The 22101-nt window shown below is 40.3% G+C and overlaps 1 protein-coding gene across 3 annotated transcripts; it reads left to right on the top strand.

The window, feature by feature from the left end:
• Positions 1–80: 80 nt before the first annotated feature.
• Positions 81–19858, top strand: LOC138975399 (gastrula zinc finger protein XlCGF57.1-like). Of its 3 annotated transcripts, XR_011458641.1 has the most exons (4): positions 794–896; positions 7492–7983; positions 10241–13897; positions 14726–19858. XR_011458641.1 is itself a non-coding variant. In XM_070348066.1 (3 exons), the coding sequence occupies exons 2-3, from the start codon at positions 7872–7874 to the stop codon at positions 11701–11703; spliced, it is 1575 nt and encodes a 524-aa protein (XP_070204167.1). In that variant the 5' UTR covers positions 81–639; positions 7492–7871; the 3' UTR covers positions 11704–19858. The 3 variants fall into 3 exon arrangements, 2 of the variants coding, with proteins under 2 accessions (XP_070204167.1, XP_070204165.1); XM_070348066.1 differs by lacking the exon at positions 794–896 and adding an exon at positions 81–639 and having other exon boundaries at positions 10241–19858; XM_070348064.1 differs by having other exon boundaries at positions 10241–19858.
• The last annotated feature ends 2243 nt before the right edge of the window (positions 19859–22101 follow it).

Below are 22101 nucleotides of genomic sequence, written 5' to 3'. Positions count from 1 at the left end.
ACAGTTGCTCCCCTTGCTGGCTCTCTTCTTACTGGGAAGGGATTCAGTTCGGTCAGCTGTGCCAGGGTCAAGGGAAACAGTGGCTCCGCTTGATTGGGATTCAAAGTGGGCGACCGGGCGATCGCCCGCCACGTGACGCGGGCGATTTGATCTAAAGTACCAATCAAGCGCAATCGGGCCATAAACATGGCTGCCAATTTGTTGCTGTTGTGATCTTGTCATTTGACAAGTCATCTGCATGGAATCGTCATCGATTCACATTCAACTTCACTTGAAATTACTTCAATGAATCCTATCTAAGCCCCAAAACACACTTTAAACAATCACGAGTACTTAGATTCAACCCAATAATTAAGCACAGAAGCGTGAACACGGCCTGAAGGTACAACTTTCTCTTCAGAAGTAAAAGATTCACTTACTTTCCACCCGTGGCGGCCATTTTGATATCGCATCAGCCGATGTGTTTTGGTCGGGCGAGGCGGGCTAGCCCGCCGGCTTAAGCCGGTTCATGACCCGATTGTACTTGATTGAAAATACTTCACCCGGGCGCACCCGGGCGATCGCCCGGATTCCAATCAAGCGGAGCCAGAGATCTTTCTTCGTTCAGCTACTGAGCCTGCAGTGCAGACGGCCAATGGGGTAAGTACCACACCGCATCATCGAGTTATAAACGCTCCCGTCTACACGGTTCTAGAATGGGGCTTTACTGAATCGTAAAGTGAATAGAAGTTTGGTCGAACCACAGGCGGAAGGTATCGTCGTGTTCGTCCACTGGACTACTTTTTTCCCGAAACCTCATTTGATTTCCAACAAAGCGCCGCATTTCCGGATACGAGCTGCCTCGTTCTAGAAATGGCAACCCTTCGACTGGCACAAAAAATATACCCTTTTCACAGGTAATGAATAAGGCATATGAAAAAGCAAGGTCTTATACAGGGGAAGTCTTGAATTGGGTGTGTGGGGGTACACTGTGTAACAATAGTCTCAGTGACACTCAGCGCGTGCAGCGAGCTAGTTGCTGCTGTCTCGATCTATTTTGAACACCGTTGATTGTTTTCTCAGAGTAGAGTGTTAGTTTGTTACAACAGGCTGAAATCATCTTTAATTTGAATCAGCATTTTGCAACAATCAATCACATCAATATAGCGCACAGACTTGCACATTACGTTTCAAGAGCCTAGATTACCATGCAGTGACACTGACAAGAGCCTGCTCAGTAAAGGGACGTAATGCTGTCTCTGCAGCCCAGAGAGACTGTGTGAGTTTAATATAAATATGGCCAAGAATCTGTCAAGAAGTCCAAAAAGTGTTACAATTTTTAGACTTTTTAAAACCTCCTTAAATTTACATGAATAAACATCTTGGTATTCTTGTCCTTCAATTGCAGCATTTTATTTTCCAGTCAAGTGTTCGGTTTATCAAATATTTGCAGATAAAGCACAAATGACTGTATGTTACATTTACACCATAACATAATTTCAAGGTGCTGTCATTTTCTTAGGTTCAGCTTTAGGCAACTGTTTCACTATCCAATGGCTTGATGGCTGAATGTAGAGTTGATCTGTACTAAAGCAACACTTGAAAAAAGTTTCTCCTGTCTCAATAAAAGCAAAATCATTTATCCGTTAGTTACTTTACACCAAAGCCCAGAATCAAAGATACAATTCAACATTTACCTATTTACACTGTTTTTAAAACAATGACATTCTCTATGGAAGTGCAGAAATGGTTCCAGTAAATGTTCATGTCATTTGATTTGCAAACCTTAACCTCAATCATCAGGTTATTACTTAATTTGAAAAAAGCACGGTCAGCGGTGTAGAAATTATTATCAAATCACCCTCTTTAAATATTTTTACACTATTCTGGTCTGCAGTTTTTTGAGTTACAAACAAGAAATCATAACAAATCCTTTTCACGATAGAATAGTCAGGTTGGTACTCCACTACGGTACCAAATGTTAATTTTACCCATGATCTGTACGTTACTTTACACCAAACAGCAAGTACAAGGTACTGAATTTACATTTAATGGGCTATGCTCACATCAGTTTAACAGTATTTCTAACTTGTTTGTTCTAAGCTACCTGTCTCAAGTCAAAATAAAGGGTTAAATTAATTTTAGGTTGTGTGTACATCTTTACACAAAAGGATGGTGTAAAGTAACATACAGAAGGCTCCGAAGATCTGCAGGTCCATTTGAAGGGTAATTTCTCTTTTATTTAGCTCATAAACCCTCAACAGACTGTTATGTGCTGTTTTTAGCATGATTATGTGCTGCATATGGTCTCAGTAAAAAAACAAGGTGATGTCAATCAATCAATGAGGCTTATATCGCGCATATTCCGTGGGTACAGTTCTAGGCGCTCTGCAGTGATGCCGTGTGAGATGAAATTTTATACGGCCAGTAGATTGCAGCCATGTCGGCGCATATTTACCTTTCACGGCCTTATTCCAAGTCACACGGGTATGGTAGACAATTATTAACTGTGCCTAAGCAATTTTGCCAGAAAAGACCCTTTTGTCAATTGTGGGATCTTTAACGTGCACACCCAATGTAGTATACACGGGGGGGGGGGGGGGGGGGGGTGGTTCGGACACCGAAGAGAGTCTGCACACAAAGTTGACTCTGTGAAATAAATTTCCGCCGAACCTGGGATTGAACTCGCGCTGACAGCGGCCAACTGAATACAAATCCAGCGCGCTACCAACTGAGCTATGTTACATTTACACCAAAATGTCCCAACAGTGGTCCTTCTGAGGTAAATTTTGTCATTCAGTGTGCTTGTTTTCATGTTGAAACAAAGGTTTGGTCTTGCTGGTTGTTCTTAAGCACTGATAAGTTATCTTCTGTCTCTGAAACAAAATCATTGTCATTTTCAAGTATTCTCAGTATGTACGTTACATTTACACCCTTGTCAGAAGGCCTCACTTAAGTCTCTAGAGCTACAAGCCAACAGGTGCAAGCACTAGGAATCCTGTGACCATAGTTTAACTACCAGGTGTCTGAGGTATAAGAAAACACACTTTTGTGTATTATGGCATTATTTAAAGACTGTGACAAAACTTGTTTGGGCAAGTAGATACAATTTCATTTACACCAAACGCATATTTTTAACTTAGAAGTGCAATTAAATTACATCAAACACAACTTTTTCGCTCAATTTAAAAAAAAATTACAATCATCCTACCTAATGACTTTCCTCTGCAATGATTTTTAAGTAAGTTTGACCAGAAACATTTTTTTTTAAGATAGTTTCCCTTTTTGACTCACATGCAAAGCAAAAGTGAGTCTATGTACTCACCCGAGTCGTCCGTCCGTCCGGCCGGAAAACTTTAACGTTGGATATTTCTTGGACACTATTCAGTCTATCAGTACCAAATTTGGCAAGATGGTGTATGATGACAAGGCCCCAAAAAACATACATAGCATCTTGACCTTGCTTCAAGGTCAAGGTCGCAGGGGCCATAAATGTTGTCTAAAAAAACAGCTATTTTTCACATTTTCTCTGAAGTTTTTGAGATTTAATACCTCACCTATATATGATATATAGGGCAAAGTAAGCCCCATCTTTTGATACCAGTTTGGTTTACCTTGCTTCAAGGTCACAGGAGCTCTTCAAAGTTGGATTGTATACATATTTTGAAGTGACCTTGACCCTGAACTATGGAAGATAACTGTTTCAAACTGAAAAATTATGTGGGGCACATGTTATGCTTTCATCATGAGACACATTTGGTCACATATGATCAAGGTCAAGGTCACTTTGACCCTTATGAAATGTGACCAAAATAAGGTAGTGAACCACTAAAAGTGACCATATCTCATGGTAGAAAGAGCCAATAAGCACCATTGTACTTCCTATGTCTTGAATTAACAGCTTTGTGTTGCATGACCTTGGATGACCTTGACCTTGGGTCAAGGTCACATGTATTTTGGTAGGAAAAATGTGTAAAGCAGTTCTTAGTGTATGATGTCATTGCTAGGTTTAGCTGAAGGTCAAGGTCATGTAAAGGTCAAGGTCAAGCATGTGAGTCGTATGGGCTTTGCCCTTCTTGTTTCATGAATATTTACACCAAATGTAACATACAGACCAGCTAAAAAAGAACGTTCAAAATCCAAAACCTATGTTCAGATCAAACTTTCATTAATCTAACATATGTTTCTCCATCCATTTCTGGACCTATTAAAAATTAGATTGAGATGATGCCCTTATCAGTAACTTGGTTATTCAATGCCCAATGTACCATGCGTTTCGCGTAACGCCTTGTGTGCCCAAAAAGGTGCTTTTTTTCTTGAACAAAGTCAATTTTCTCAGCATCCAGACGTCTGACAGACATAAATTTGGTATGGATAGAATCTGCATGAGGAATACTTCATAACTGTATTGTTTATATTGTAGTCATTTAAAAACAGAATAAAATAAAAAGTATTAAAAATATCCAGAACAGGATTTTTGCATTTGGACACCTTGACAGATTCCTGACCACATATGTTTCTCCATCCATTTCTGGACCTATTAAAAATTAGATTGAGATGATGCCCTTATCAGTAACTTGGTTATTCAATGCCCAATGTACCATGCGTTTTGCGTAACGCCTTGTGTGCCCAAAAAGGTGCTTTTTTTCTTGAACAAAGTCAATTTTCTCAGCATCCAGACGTCTGACAGACATAAATTTGGTATGGATAGAATCTGCATGAGGAATACTTCATAACTGTATTGTTTATATTGTAGTCATTTAAAAACAGAATAAAATACAAAGTAATAAAAGTATCCAGTACAGGATTTTTGCATTTGGACACCTTGACAGATTCCTGACCATATAATCAGTTAAGACTGAGTAAAAAATTATTACAATCGATAGTTACCAGTGAAAAGTTATATCGGAACACTCTTGTTGTGTTTTTGTTGTTGTAAAATGTAAGATCTGGAACGTTAAAAATTACGTAAAATTGGTGCGTTTTGGTTGAGTGGGATGGGTTGTTGAACTGTGTTGTTACAGCCCGCCGAAGTTATCAAAAGTGATTTTGCTTTTTGTAATTCGGTTGGTTTGGTGCGTTATACAATGCATCTGCTTTTTCAAGACTAAGCATTGATCACTTTAAAACACAAGGATCATCATGGGCCATCATGACTTGTATCATTTTACATCGCATTCTAAGAAAGAGCAGAATTCTCACTATGCGCGCGGTACATTTCTAGAATCGCGTAGCGCAAAGTTGGAAATCCTACAATGGCGGCCATTGTTGGAATTCCAACAAAGCGCAGGTCATTTCCGGAAAAGCGCCGATGACGAGATGGGTCGCAACACTATCACAGAAAGACCAAGTAGTCTTTCTGTGATAGTAGTAGTCCAGTGGACGATACCTTCCGCCTGTGGTCGAACATTACCCTGTGCATAGTTCTGGTCTGAACTTGCTTTATCTTCTTTTGTCTGGCCAGATAGCCTGCGCAAAAGCTCGGAAGCGCATGGTTTGGTATGCAGTCTAGAGGGGTCTGACTAAAGACTACGCGACCGCACGCGACCTTGCACTACCTTGCGCGGCCTCAAACTAAAGCATGTACATGTAATATTTTTATATATCTAGTATCTTCACATTATCATACTTTGTACTTAGTTTTAAGTCAGAGAAATAAAACATACGGAAGTTATGGTGCATTTTTGAAGAGCTAGCGAGCGAAAGTGCAATCATCGGATACCTGCGTCCGACCATGTTCGCATTGTTTTTAGAATCGCAGGCACGACCATGCACTAAAGTATGGTTGTGTAATATTCTTATATATCTAGTATCTTCACAACATCAGCTGCCATGACACCGAGTTTTAAGTCACAAAAATAAAAAAAATTAAGGGAGTAATGATGTAGGCCTATTTTCGAAGAGCTAGCCAATGAAAGTGCAAGCCGAGGATTTCTGCCTCGGATTTAAAAAACAAAAACAATTAAAAAAAACAACTTCTTTTACCAAATTTTTCCTAATGTGGGGGGTTTACTTTATAACACAACCAACACTATTTTTAATAAAAATTTTGAGCGGAAGGTCAGGCAGAAAATTTGATCAAGTGACCTGCATTGTTTTTAGAAGCGAATATATGGTCGGACGCTGAACCACGATGCTTTCACTTTCACTCGATAGCTTGTTGCAAAATACATCATAACTCCCTTATTTTTTATTTCTGTGACTTAAAACTTGGTATAAAGTCAGATAATGTAAAGATAATATATAAATAAAAATATTACATGCACATGCTTTAGTTTGAGGCCGCGCAAGGTAGTGCAAGGTTGCGTGCGGTCGCGTAGTCTTTAGTCAGACCGGTCTAGAGACATTCAAAAGATGGAAGGGGGTGAGCCACGAGGGTTCGCAGTGGTGGGGGTGAAGGGCTTGTGTTTACTCTTCGCCGCCCCAATGTTGGTGTGTCAAGGTGCACTCAGTCACCAACGATAGCGTGAAGTTACACCCTTTTACTGTTTTAGTCCCTGTCTATTATCTTCCCCTGACCCAAGTTGTGTCTCCCGCCAGGTGTGTATGGAGGCTGGTCTCTGATTCATTGATTGTTTGAACAGGTGCGCGCAAGAGTCAGAATGATAGCTTGTGTGCGGACGCACGCGGCCTTGCACTACCCTGCGCTACCAAACTAAAGCATGTACAGTGGAGTCCGGGTACAACGAACCTCAAGGGAGATAGATTTTAGTTCGTTATATCAGTAATTCAGTAATAATAAATATTATTGAATTGATGAAATCAAACAACACACAATAGGTTTTTTTTAATTTTTATCAATATCATTAAATCATATTACAAAGTTAAAAGTTTAAAATATAAGATGAAGCATGAGAGAGAGAGAGAGAGAGAGAGAGAGAGAGAGAGAGAGAGAGAGAGAGAGAGAGAGAGAGAGAGAGAGAGAGAGAGAGAGAGAGAGAGAGAGAGAGAGAGAGAGAGAGAGAGAGAGAGAGCGAGCGAGAGAGAGAAAGAGAGAGAGAGAGAGAGAGAGAGAGAGAGAGAGAGAGAGAGAGAGAGAGAGAGAGAGAGAGAGAGAGAGAGAGAGAGAACTCGAACTCGAACTCGAAAACTTTATTACCGAGGGATGATAGCATTAGGTCCATATGGTCCTTTCTTACAGCTAGTCCCTACTATGATACACACATGAAACAAAGAACACATTGAAGAATAAAAAATAAAAAATAAATCACACACAAAAAATCAAATAAAACAAAATTATGTAGGGAAAAGTATAACAAAGTAAAAATATTAAAAAAAAATTCAAAAGTGTGCTTGTTAATGGAAGCATACTATACACTTTCTCTTTCACACATCCTCACACACATTCGCACAAACTGTACACCGACTTAGTCGTTAGAGAGGTGCTTTCGGAGCTGTCTTTTAAAGAGAGAGAGAGAGAGAGAGAGAGAGAAAAAGAGAGAGAGAAAAAGAGAGAGAGAGAGAGATTTTCTCTGCTTCTTTAAATTACTGAATTTCGTTTTTTCTACACAGCATTGCTTTGAAAGCTGATCAGCTATGGACCTGCAAGTGCAACGCCTTGAAGCGAGAGCAGCTATCATTGGCCAACACCTTGAACAGTGAACAGTAGCGCCGTGAACAGTCAGGAATTGTCAGCGCGTTGAATAGTGAACGATCAGGAATTGTCAGCGCCTTGAACAGTGAACAACAGTCAGCGCCTTGAACAGTGAACAACAGTCAGCGCCTTGAACAGTGAACAGTCAACGCCTTGAACAGTGAACAACAGTCAGCGCCTTGAACAGTGAACAGTCAGCGCCTTGAACAGTGAACAGTCAACGCCTTGAACAGTGAACAACAGTCAGCGCCTGGAACAGTGAACAGTCAGCACCTTGAACAGTGAACAGTCAGCGCCCATGGCTTCTCCCAACAGCATGGAGGAAGGAGACACAGCTCTTCTCTCAGATGTCAAGATAGAAATTGATGTCGCAGAAGAGAGTTGTGACATCACTGAAACATATGAATATGGTAAGGTCAATGAAATATCATGGGGTGGGGGAGGGGAAGGGGAATGGTTGACGTTGTTGGTGGGGGTCGGCTTTGGTGGCACCTCCAGACCTGTGCACATCTACGGTTTCTCCTTAATTTCTCCGATTTTTATATGCAGAATACGGTGCTACGGATTTTTAATTAAAATTCCGAAATTCCAATGTTTTACTCAACAAAAATGCCGGCACGGTTGGCCTAGGGGTAAGGCATCCGCCCCGTGATCGGAAGGTCGTGGGTTCGAACCCCGGCCGGGTCATACCTAAGACTTTAAAATTGGCAATCTAGTGGCTGCTCCGCCTGGCGTCTGGCATTATGGGGTTTGTGCTAGGACTGGTTGGTCCGGTGTCAGAATAATGTGACTGGGTGAGACATGAAGCCTGTGCTGCGACTTCTGTCTTGTGTGTGGCGCACGTTATATGTCAAAGCAGCACCGCCCTGATATGGCCCTTCGTGGTCGGCTGGGTGTTAAGCAAACAAACAAACAAAAACTCAACAAAAAAATTTTTTGTACTTTTTTTCTGTTTTAAGATGTTTTGACCAATTAGTTGGCCGTTGCGCTGAAAAGACATTTTACGATTTACCGGAAGCGTGCGTGTTCTCAGCATTAAGTCTTTGTTCTTAGACTTAGTTCGTCCAGCGTCTGCTTGGCAACTTGTGATTGAAGTGAAACATAGAAAAAGAAAACAAAACAAGTTGTGTAAGGCGAAAATACAACATTTAGTCAAGTAGCTGTCGAACTCACAGAATGAAAGAAACTGAACGCAATGCAATTTTTCAGCAAGACCGTATTCTCGTAGCATCGTCAGTCCCCCGCTCATGGCAAAGGCAGTGAAATTGACAAGAAGAGCGGGGTAGTAGTTGCGCTGAGAAGGATAGTACGCTTTTCTGTACCTCTCTTCGTTTGAACTTTCTGAGCGTGTTTTTATTCCAAACATATATCTATATGTTTTTGGAATCAGGAACCGACAAGGAATAAGATGAAAGTGTTTTTAAATTGATTTCGAAAATTTGATTTTGATAATAATTTTTATACTTTTGATTTTCAGAGCTTGTTTTTAATCCAAATATAACATATTTATATGTTGATGGAATCAGAAAATGATGAAGAATAAGATGAACGTAAATTTGGATCGTTTTATAAAAAAAAGATTTTTTTTTACAATTTTCAGAATTTTAATGACCAAAGTCATTAATTAATTTTTAAGCCACCAAACTGAAATGCAATACCTAAGTCCGGGCTTTGTCGAAGATTACTTGACCAAAATTTCAACCAATTTGGTTGAAAAATGAGTGCGTGACAGTGCCGCCTCAACTTTCACGAAAAGCCGGATATGACGTCGTCAAAGACATTTATCAAAAAAATGAGAAAAAAAACGTCTGGGGATATCATACCCAGGAACTCTCATGTCAAATTTCATAAAGATCGGTCCAGTAGTTTAGTCTGAATTGCTCTACACACACACACACACACACACACACACATACACCACAACCCTCGTCTCGATTCCCCCCTCTACGTTAAAACATTTAGTCAAAACTTTACTAAATGTTAAAAGAGTGCGAGATTCAGATAGTGAAGAGGAGACACCAGCTCTGTCACCAAAGAAGAAAACAGCACAACAGTGCTGGAAGTCCAGTTATTCTCAAGACAACCTGGAGATCGTAAAATCCAGCGAAGGAGACCAATACGAATTATTTCTTGAACTGTCGTTACAGCTTACTAAGTCTGAAACATTTTAAAAACTACTGAAATACTGATGAGCGTTTTGAGTGTGCACAGGTCTGCACCTCCCATCGTTTGAAGGAGGTGTGGAGAGGGGTAAATAGACACAGAAAGGACTGGCTGACCAATATAATTCTTCAATATAAATAGCCACAGAAAGGACTGGCTGACCAATATAATTATTCAATATAAATAGCCACAGAAAGGACTGGCTGACCAATATAATTCTTCAATATAAATAGACACAGAAAGGACTGGCTGACCAATATAATTATTCAATATAAATAGCCACAGAAAGGACTGGCTGACCAATACAATTATTGAGGTTGCCAGCAGGGGCGGTGAGTCAGGAACTTGACACAGTTTAAACTTTACTGAGTGCGGCTTTTGAAATTGCCTGCTCCTGCTTTCTGGTATGTTGAATTTGCAAGCAGGAAACGTGAGAAAAAGTTGATGCTATTATCGGATCATAATCAGCATATTATATGACTTGCTTTTGCTTTCATTTCCCAGTTCCAATCAGAGGGGTTGTTGCCACAGACAACGCAGCTACCATGCCTACAGTACCGACATTGGAAGGACAGGCTGCAGACAGCGCCCACAGTGATACCTGGCTAAAACAAGAGGAACATGCAAGTACTGAGTACTGGCTGAAACCAGAGGTACAATCCAGTACTGAGTGTGATACCTGGCTGAAACAAGAGGTACAATCCAGTACTGAGTGCAATACCTGGCTGAAACAAGAGGTACAATCCAGTACCGAGTGTGATACCTGGCTGAAACAAGAGGTACGGTCCAGTACTAATCGTGATACCTGGCTGAAACAAGAGGTACAATCCAGTACTGAGTGTGATACCTGGCTGAAACAAGAGGTACAATCCAGTACTGAGTGTGATACCTGGCTGAAACAAGAGGTACAATCCAGTACTGAGTGTGATACCTGGCTGAAACAAGAGGTACAATCCAGTACTGAGTGTGATACCTGGCTGAAACAAAAGAAACACTCAAATACTGAGTGTGATAGCTTGCTAAAACAAAAGGAACATGCAAGTACTGAGTGTGATACCTTGCTGAAACAAAAGGAACACTCAAATACTGAGTGTGATAGCTTGCTAAAACAAAAGGAACATGCAAGTACTGAGTGTGATACCTTGCTGAAACAAAAGGAACATGCAAGTACTGAGTGTGATACCTTGCTGAAACAAAAGGAACATGCAAGTACTGACTGTAATGGTGGGGTCAAATATTTTCATCTGATACGAAGCATGATATCAAGCCCGACAGCAAAAAAACATGAATTTACAGAGTGTGGTGCTAAACCTACACAGTCTGGACATTTCAAGCAACCCATTGTAACTCATACTGGAGAGAAAAACTATGCTTGTACAGAATGTGGGTTTCAGTTCACACTGTCTGAAAATTTAAAGGAACACATGTTAACACACATAGGAGTGAAAAAGTATGCTTGTACAGAGTGTGATGCTAGGTTCGCAAAATCTCATGCGTTGAACCAACACATCTTAATACACACAGGAGTGAAAAACTATGCTTGTACAGAGTGTGATGCTAGGTTCGCACGATCTCATTCGTTGAACCGACACATGTTAATACACACAGGAGTGAAAAAGTATGCTTGTACAGAGTGTGATGCTAGGTTCGCACAATCTAGTGCGTTGAACCGACACATGTTGGTACACACAGGAGTGAAAAAGTATGCTTGTACAGAGTGTGATGCTAGGTTTGCACAATCTCATGCGTTGAACCAACACATGTTAATACACACAGGAGTGAAAAAGTATGCTTGTACAGAGTGTGATGCTAGGTTCGCACGATCTCATACGTTGAACCAACACATGTTAATACACACAGGAGTGAAAAAGTATGCTTGTACAGAGTGTGATGCTAGGTTCGCACGATCTCATGCGTTGAACCAACACATGTTAACACACACAGGAGTGAAAACCAACACATGTTAACACACACAGGAGTGAAAAATTATGCATGTACAGAATGTGATTCTTGGTTCACAACTTCTGGTGATGTGAATCGGCACATGTTAACACACACAGGAGTGAAAAGGTATGCATGTACAGAGTGTAATGCTAGGTTCGCAAGGTCTGGTCAAATGAAGGAACACAATCATGTTAATACACACAGGATTGAAAAAGTATGCATGTACAGAGTGTGATTCTAGGTTTACACGGTCTAGTCATAGGAAGCAACACATGTTAATTCACACAGGTCGTCGCGATATAACCTTCGTGGTTGAAAACGACGTTAAACACCAAATAAAGAAAGAAAGAATTCACACAGGAGTAAAAAATTATGCATACATGTACAGAGTGTGATTCTAGGTTTGCACGGTCTAGTCATATGAAGCAACACATGTTGACGCACACACGAGTTAAAAAGTATGAATGTACAGAGTGTAATGCTAGGTTCGTAAGGTATGGTCAAATGAAGGAAAACGTGTTAACACACACACAGGAGTAAAAACGTATGCATGTACAGAGTGAGATTCCCGGTTTACTCGTTTTAATCAAATGAAGGAACACATGTTAACGTACACAGGAGTGAAAAAGTATGCAAGTACAGAGTGTGATTCTATGTTTACACAGTCTAGTCATATGAAGCAACGCATGTTAAAATGCACAGGATTGAAAAAGTATTCATTTACAGAATGTTGTGCTAGTTTCCCACAGTCTAGTGATGTGGAACAACACATGTTAACACATTCAGGAGTGACAAGTATGAGTGTACTGAGTGTGGTGCTTGGGACTCACGTTCCATGATCCTGTAGTGTGAAGCGGCACATGTAAACACTAACAGTATGAATGTACAGAGTGTTTCTTTCTTTATTTGGTGTTTAACGTCGTTTTCAACCATGTACAGAGTGTGATGCTTGCTTTTTATTGTTAGTGATACACACACAGATGGTTGAAAACGACGTTAAACACCAAATAAAGAAAGATACACACACAGAAGTGAAAATGAATTCATGTACAGAGTGTGATGCTATGTTTACACAGTTAGGTACTTTGAGGCGACATAACTATGTTGAACAAAAACAGGAGTAAAAAGTATGAATGTACAACGTGTGATGCTTGGTTTTTACGTGTTAATGATACACACACAGAAGTGAAAATGAATTCATGTACAGAGTGTGATGCTATGTTTACACAGTTAGGAGCTTTGAGGCGACATAACTATGTTGAACAAAACCAGGAGTAAAAAGTATGGACGTACTGTACAGAGTGGGGTGCTAGGTTGACACGGTCTAGTGATGTTAAGCGGCACATGTTTGTACATTCAGGAGTGAAAAAAGTATGCAATTACAGAGGGTGATGCTAGGTTCACACGTTCCAGTTTACAGTCTAGTGGTGTGAAGTGGCACATGTTATTGTTAACACACAGGAGTCGCAAAGAATGCATGTACAGAGTGTGATGCTAGGTTCATACTCCAATCATATGTTATTGTAACCTTAAGATAATACCTGTTTAACCTTCACCGGATCACTGCGTTGGACTACACAGTCCGGATGATGTGGGTCGTGTACGACCCATACTTTTTAAAGAAGGACTCAACGTAAAAAGTATGGGTCGTACACGACCCATGCCATCCGAATAGTGATAAACGTTTTGCCGCTTCTTTGCAGAGAATGGTTCGTACACGACCCACGCCATCCGAATAAGGATAAACAACGTAAAATTCCTTACGTAATTCCATATGGGTCGTCCACGACCCACATCATCCGGACTGTGTAGTTCAAATTACGTCATCGTTTATGTGTTTTTTTTACAAAGACAATCTTTTAAAAGTTGGGCAATGGGAAGTGCGTATGGTGATTGGAAATTACATGAAGTCTCATTTGAAATTAAGGACATCTCTATGCAATACAGCAAGAGAAATGCCGTAATTAAGAGAACAGACAAGATAAAATTGCTACATGATTTAAATGTATGCGAATCACATTTAGCCAAAAACCCAGATGATAAAAACGCTATTTTTCGACGAGAAAAGTTAAAATTGAATTTGGAACTTATTGAAAAAACAGAATTGCACAGTGCCCAGACAAGATCACGAGTAAAATGGATCGAAGAAGGAGAAACAAATACAAAGTATTTTCTTAACTTAGAAAAATCACGTGCACAATCAAAATTAATGCCAAGGTTCGAATCCCATCAGGGTCATGTGGGTTTTTCGGGCTACGGTCGGCTCCTGTAACCCAGAGTGGAAGTGCTATGGTTCCTATGGGAAGGCTGGAATCACACAGCCGAGTGTCATTCACTTAACGAATGCGACTTTGAGGGTGCTCAGGTTCTGTTTACCTGACCAACACCGCAGGTGCGGCAGTTCTCGGGCCTGGTTGACACCAGGATATATTATGACAGTAAGCGTAGAGTGCTGCCCTGTCACGTAGTCTCAAACCAAATTGGAAATCCATAGCATCATCATTATAATCATCCTCATCTCATTAATCATCCAAAATTATAAAATGTCCTTGCTCTTGTGGCCCTTCATGCCCGGAGCTCTCATGGTGACCTTGGTCTCATTGTTCCTGTTCCATCCTTCCCTGAATAGTAATTCTGCTGTCAGTCTTCAACGTGTGACGTTCTGGGGGGTCGACGGAGGGACGTGGTGGCGGTCTGCTCTCTGGAGAGGACGCTCACTTAGTCTGGCTCCGCGACTTAGCAGTCAATGTCGTTAGTAGGGGGCATAGTAGGTAGTGGGCTGAGTCCGTTAGCTCGGGACAGACCCACTACTGAACACCGTCGAAGTGACTCAGCAGAAGTGCAGTGTCAACTTCCGAGGGTAGCCTACCGCAGCGACCCGACATCCCTCCCTGGAGCGTCTGTAAAATCGACCGGTCTGGCAGCGGAACGAAATTCAGATGTGGATGGAGCAGCGAATGCAGGGACGGGGCGGCATGAGAGAACACCGGAACAAGGAACAGGTGTAAGGGGAAAAAATAAAAATAAAAATAAATAAATGCCAAGATTAGAACTGGAGAATGGTGAAGTCATTACAGATCAATTTGATATACTGGAAGCTCAGAGAGAGTATTTTCAAACTCTTTATTCACAAAAAATACCTGATGAAAATTTAGACAATAATATTACATCATTTTTGCAAGATTGCGATGTTCCTCAGTTAAGTGATGAGGAGAAGGCAAAGTGTGAAGGAAATGTAACGGTTGAAGAGGCATCATCGGCACTTAAATTGATGAAAAATGGTTCCTCACCAGGCATGGACGGCCTTACCACAGAATTTATTAAGTTTTTTTGGTCACAGTTAAGAACTGTTATTGTTGATTCATTTAACAAATCATTTGAGAATGGAAGTCTGTCCTACACCCAAGCATCGGCGGTTATTACCCTGATCCACAAAGGGAAAGATTTATCAAAACACAGTTTATCAAACTGGAGACCAATTTCTTTGACAAATACAGACTATAAGATTTTAGCTAAATGTTTAGCAAATAGGTTAAGCCCAGTTATTCAAAAGATAGTACACGAAGATCAAGTTGGTTTCATTAAAGGTAGAAACGTCTCTCATACGCTGAGAACAATAGATGATGTTATTGAACATTTTAGATTACAAGAAAAACCTGGTTTGGTACTTGCTTTGGATTTCAAAAAAGCATTTGACAGCATATCGAAAGAGTTTATGTTATATGCCTTTAAGAGATACGGATTTGGAACAGACTTTTTACGTTGGGTAGAAGTATTGTTAAGTAGCACAAGAAGCTGCATTGGATACAACGGTTGGCTCTCAAGTGATTTTGAAGTCAGCTGTGGGGTGCGACAAGGTTGTCCTTTCTCACCACTAGCTTTTGTTATTGGAATTGAGCTGCTTGCAACCCGATTTCGAAAAGGTTCTGAAGTAAAAGGTTTGGAAATTGAAGAATTGCATATGTTTAAAAAGATTTTGAAGGCACTTCTGTATGCCGATGATGTTACCATGTTTTTGCGTGATAAAGATGACATTAAAGCTGTTTTGGGGATATTAGACGAGTTTACAGTTATATCCGGTTTAGAGTAAAATCAGAAGCAATGTGGATTGGATCAAAACGGAATAGCAACGAGGGAGGATACGGATTAAGATGGGTTAAACAAATGAAGATTTTGGGAATATATTTTTGCAATACATCCAGTGCCTCCCTCGTGAATGAAAACTGGACACAACGAATTAAGAGTATTAAACAGGTGATTTTAAACTGGGAAAAACGGAATCTTGGCATATTTGGTAAAATGTGCGTAATAAAAAGTTTTTTGATTTCCCAGTTTGTTTATGTTATGCAGGCAATATGCATCCCTGAACCTGTGTTGAAAGAAATTAATACGATATTGTTTCGTTTTCTTTGGAGGAAAATTAATTGTAATAAGAAAGCGTTTGAGAAAGTGAAGAGAAGTGTTATGTGCAGTGGAATAGGAACAGGAGGAATTCAAATGATTGATATGCAAATATTGCAAGAATCTATTCTGTGCGGCTGGCTTGCTCAGCTTTCGAATATGAATAACAATAGTACATGGACTTGGATTCCTAGATTATATTTCCGTAATTTTGGAACAGATTTATCTTGTTTTAATTCAATTATTGGTCCTAAAAAGTTTAAAGGGTTAAATAGTCTTCAGTCCTCCTTCTGGAGCAAAGTACTGCGAGTCTGGTTGGAACATAATACACTGCACTCTCCTTCATCTCTGAAGATGGCATGCATATGGAATAATGTCGATATAAAATATCAAAATAATGTAATTTATTTTGACAACTGGGCAAAAAAAGGAATAACACATGTCAATGACCTTTTAGAAAACAATTCCATTTTGTCATTTCAAAATGTACAGAACTTAATTGGTACTTCACCAGAACTCTATTATTTTACAGTACATTGTTGTTCACTCGGCGTTGTCTCGTTATTTAAAGAACAATACGGATTATGTATATGCTGTTACTGAAGAATTTTCGAAATTGTATTTTAATGATAAAGTTATGTTAAAAGCTAGAGACTTTCGAAATTTTATGACAGATATGAAATATAGTCCACCCTGCTGTGTTCGATTTTGGCTGAACAAACTTGGTATTAATATTGAAGAAAAAGTTTGGCTCAATGCAAAAGAGACAACAACAGAAACCAGACTAAAAGAATAACAGTGGAAGATATTACACAATATATACCCAACCAATATTCTTCTCTTAAAAATGGGACTCACAAATAATGATAAATGTCCATATTGTATTGAACAAGTTGATTATATTGAACATTTCTTTTTCTATTGCAGTAAAATTCACCATTTGTGGAAGCATGTTGAAACATTGTTTTACGATCGATATAACATAGCAATTATTTTACAAGCAACAGATGTGCTGATTTGTGTGCGAGATAAGAATGGTTTGACACATGATATGTTTAAGTATCTTACCCATTTAATCTTGATTGGAAAAATGTGTATAAGTAAATTTAGATATGGGACACCCCTTGAAATATTATTTATTTTTCAAAGGGATTTAACCCTCAAGGGACTGGTATAAAACAAGTGTAAGTTTAAATTGAGTGTTTGAAATAATAATATTTAGAGACTGTTATTTACGGATAAAAATGTATGATAAGGAAGGAAAAAAAAGGATAAACAACGTAAAATTCCTTACGTAATTCCATATGGGTCGTCCACGACCCACATCATCCGGACTGTGTAGTTCAAATTACGTCATCGTTTATGTGTTTTTTTACAAAGACAATCTTTTAAAAGTTGGGCAATGGGAAGTGCGTATGGTGATTGGAAATTACATGAAGTCTCATTTAAAAACTCGAAAGAGTTTCAGAGATAAAGACAATTTTGTAAGGCTCTGGGTCGTCCACGACCCACGAAGCACGATAATAATAATAATAATAATAATAAATAACTTTTCTATAACGCGAGTCCCATCAATTGGCTCCAGGCGCTTTACAAATTCATTATAGAATAAACTAGCACAAATCAACAAGCATACAAAGCATACATTTAACTGAGACATAACACCAAGATCCCAAGCACTAAGCAAATCTTAGCGTACAATGTTAAAGGTACACACACACACACACACGCACACACGCACGCACGCACGCACGCGCACACACAAAGATACCATTGACAAATAGACCATAAAGCACATACAGGGTAGAGAGTTCCAAAACAGAATAGAGTTGTGGAGAGTCTACTCAGGCTAAGCAAAGGCTTTTCGAAACAGGTATGTTTTGAGTTGTGTTTTGAAGGAGGAAAGGCTGCTGGAGTCACGGATAGAACTTGGAAGCGAGTTCCAGACGGTCGGAATCTGGTACCTAAACTCTTTCACCAAAGGTCTTGGTCCTGGTTTTGGGGATGCGAAGGAGTTTTTCAGAGGAGGATCTGAGAGAACGGGATGGCTCGTAGATACTGAGGGAATGGGACAAATAGGGGGGAAGTGATTTCTCAAAACAGCGGTACCCTAACAGAGCCAGCTTGTACTCGATTCTATACTTCATAGGAAGCCAGTGAAGGGTGGTAAGTAGGGGAGTGACATGGTCTTTCTTAGACTTCTGCAGAATGAGCCTTGCAGCACTGTTCTGGACTCTCTGTAAGCGATCAAGTTCTTCAGTGGGGAGGCCGGTAAGCAATGAGTTGCAGTAGTCAAGTCGACTCAGGATCAGAGAGGAGACAAGTTGAACAGTGGCTTGGAGTGTCAGGAATGATCTGACAGAGGAAATCTTGCGCAACTCAAAAAAGGCACATTTACAAACAAAACTAATGTGTTTTTGCATTGTCAGAGCAGGTTAATGTTTAATGTAATATTTTAACATTGTTATTATGTTGTTGAACATATCAGAAATATAGAGTTATAAATTGGGGGTAACAAGTAGTAAAATTAAATCAATTAAAATTAAAATGTACATTTTGTAAAATTGTGACCAACTTCGCCGACCATAGCTGACACAATGTCTCTGTTTTGTCTTTAATGAATTATGAACTATGTCTGCAGTGGTTTTGTTTCAAAATTAACACATAGTGATATTACGCCGACTCCCGAGGCAGACAAGTGGCCATATATGAGACAATAAGCGCAAGGGAGATAAATATGTGCCGAGGCCGTTGTAATGTTGAATTATTTCCCTTTGGTCATCTCTCTCTCTCTCTCTCTCTCTCTCTCTCTCTCTCTCTCTCTCTCTCTCTCTCTCTCTCTCTCTCTCTCTCTCTCTCTCTCTCTCTCTCTCTCTCTCTCTCTCTCTCTCTGTTTCGCCTGCTCTCTGCCTTTTGCTCACTCTCTTTATTTTTACAAAAGCGCCAAAACTTGGAATCTAATTTGAACTCTCAAAGTTAAAAATCAAACTATTACAGAAGTACAAAATCTTATTTTTTAGTTACATTTTGTTGGGTACTGCTTAACGAAGTCACTTGTAACTTTACTAAATGCCTTATTAATGTTATGAATGACATATTATTTCAGTATTGCAAAGTGGTGTTGATAGTGTCGAATGTAAACAGAACAGTCTCAAACGCCATCTTTGGTTTACGAAATGTCACAAAGTGAGGTCAACGGTCTAAAAATAGCCCAAGTCCTTGAGAACTGTTGCTGAACAATGCAATAAAGAATTAATTATTTCTCGTAATTGGTAAGGACTTCAAACCTAAAACTTTGCAGGAAGCTTAATTTATACATCCCCGCAACGATGGGAAAAGCCCTGGAAGTAATTAAACTAATTAAATAGGACTATGTCAGCCTTTAATACAGGTCAAATAGGAACCCGATCTTCAGGATTGTTATGCAGAATGCATAAAAAAAATTGTGATACAGTGGAACCCCCCTTTTAAGATCTCCAAAAATCTGAGAAAATCAGGTCTTACAAAGGAGGGAGTCTTAAAATGGGGGTACATTTACAGATAATATGAACAGAAAGTCTGGGAGAAAAAAAGTCTTAAAAGGGAGGAAGTCTTAAATTGGGGGGTCTCAATATGAGGGGTTCCACTGTATAATGAGTTGTTTGTTACCGTTAGGTTTTTGTGATGTTTGTTTTATCGTGGTTGGATGTTTCCCTCATGGACGAATGCTGATTATGAAAAAAACATGTATTGCTTATATGCAATACCCTTGCAAATAAAAGACAATATCTATATATATATATACGACTTGTGTGTGTGTGTGTGTGTGTGTGTGTGTGTGTGTGTGTTCCTCATGCGCGGCCAAAGTTCTCGATGGATCTGCTTCAAATTTGGTGGGCATATTCAGGTAGACCCCGGACACAACCTGGTCGATGAGATATTTCAACACGTGCTCTCAGAGAGCAGCGCCGAACCGATTTTGGTTTTATTGTGTATCCATTTCAAGTAACTCTTCCTTATCTTCTCCAGTGTTGTCAGCGTTTACCTCCCTTCCTTCGTGTGGCGCGCGGATATTGCCATTCCGTTACTATTTTTGAGTCACTTGAGAAAAAGTGACTCTATGTAATCGGTCAGTGTTAGTCTGTCCGGCCGGCCGGCCGGCCGTCCGTCCGGCCGGCCGGCCGGCCGTCCGTAGACACCACCTTAACGTTGGACTTTTCTCGGAAACTATCAAAGCGATCGGGCTCATATTTTGTTTAGTCGTGACCTCCAATGACCTCTACACTTTAACGATGGTTTCGTTGACCTTTGACCTTTTTCAAGGTCACAGGTCAGCGTCAAAGGAAAAATTAGACATTTTATATCTTTGACAAAGTTCATCGGATGTGATTGAAACTTTGTAGGATTATTCTTTACATCAAAGTATTTACATCTGTAGCCTTTTACGAACGTTATCAGAAAAACAAGGGAGATAACTAGCCTTTTCTGTTCGGCAACACACAACTTAACGTTGGGCTTTTCTCGGAAACTATAAAAGTGACCGGGCTCAAATTTTATGTGAACGTGACTCATTGTGTTGTGAATAGCAATTTCTTCCTGTCCATCTGATGCCTCATATAATATTCAGAACTGCGAAAGTGACTCGATCGAGCGTTTGCTCTTCTTGTTAGAAGGTCACTACACTGTCCAGAACGCTGTCCTTGCACCCCTAAATTGTCCTCACTGTAAAAGTGCAACGGTCGAATCAATTTATAGTCACGCGAAAATTACACTGTCATCTATCTCTATAGATTTATAGATTTATCTATATATATATATACGGCTTCTCTGTGTGTGTGAGTGTGTGGACAACACCTGTGGATTGCACAGTTCTGTTTGTGATGTGGTCTGGCGGCTTTGGTGTGTTTGTATGTTCTGGCCTTCCTTTGAGAAGCCATAACAGTTTTAAAAGGGCTTAGAGATAAGCTCTAAATGTCTCAATCGTGTCACCAAAGGTGATTGTGATGCTTCGACACTCGACAGGGATGGGACTCGACATGATATGGTCAGAAATGGCATTATGGTCACTGAATCATTTTCGTGCTGTTCCCATTCCACGAATCTGGGAGGGGCCAAAGCTTGGCGGGTCCATGGTTCGGTTCATTCAAACGGGGGGCGGGTGTGACAGGGAGACTACCGCCGCCCTTCCCAGCAGACTCTGCAGAGTTGTTCGCCTTAGAAGTTGTGAGATATTTGTAGCTCGCAAGGCAACACCTGTGGATTGTAGAGTTCTGTTTGTGATATCGTAAATATTCTGCATCAAATTTGGTGGGCATATTCAGGTGGACCCCGGGCACAAACTGGTGGATGAAAACCGGCCGGAAGCCGGGTATTCCTCTAGTATCTGATATTTCCCTTCGCGCTCTCTCTCTCTTTACTTGTGTGTGTGTAAGAGTGAGTGAGTGTGTGTGTGTGAGTACGCGTGTGTGTGAATGTATACATGTGTGTGTGCGCCATGTATATATATGTGTGTGTGTGCGTTTGCATGTCAGTCATGGATGTGTGTGCGCAGTGTGTGTGTGCGCGCCATGTGTGTGTGTGTGAGTGCATGTGCGTTTGCATGCCATGTGTATGTGTGTGTGCACTATGTATGTGTGTGTGTGTGTGTGTGTGTATACTGGGTGGCCGAGTGGTAACGCACTTGCGCTCGGAATCGAGAGGTTGCGTGTTCGACTCTGGGTCAGGCCGCTATTTTCTCCCCCCTTTCCTAACCTAGGTGGTGGGTTCAAGTGCTAGTCTTTCGGATGAGACGAAAAACCGAGGTCCCTTCGTGTACACTATATTGGGTGTGCACGTTAAAGATCCCACGATTGACAAAAGGGTCTTTCCTGGCAAAATTGTATAGGCATAGATAAAAATGTCCATCAAAATACCCGTGTGACTTGGAATAAAGGCCGTGAAAGGTAAAGTTTCGCCTAACAGGCTTGAGGTTTGCTGGTCGATGTGAATGCGTTATATATTGTGTGTAAAAAATGTTTGTTTGTCTGTCTGTCTGTAAAAAA

The sequence above is a fragment of the Littorina saxatilis genome, linkage group LG9 (genome assembly GCF_037325665.1).
Source record: "Littorina saxatilis isolate snail1 linkage group LG9, US_GU_Lsax_2.0, whole genome shotgun sequence".
In the NCBI taxonomy this organism is placed as follows: Eukaryota; Metazoa; Mollusca; class Gastropoda; order Littorinimorpha; family Littorinidae; genus Littorina; species Littorina saxatilis.
This window is presented reverse-complemented; position numbering and strand designations above follow the sequence as displayed.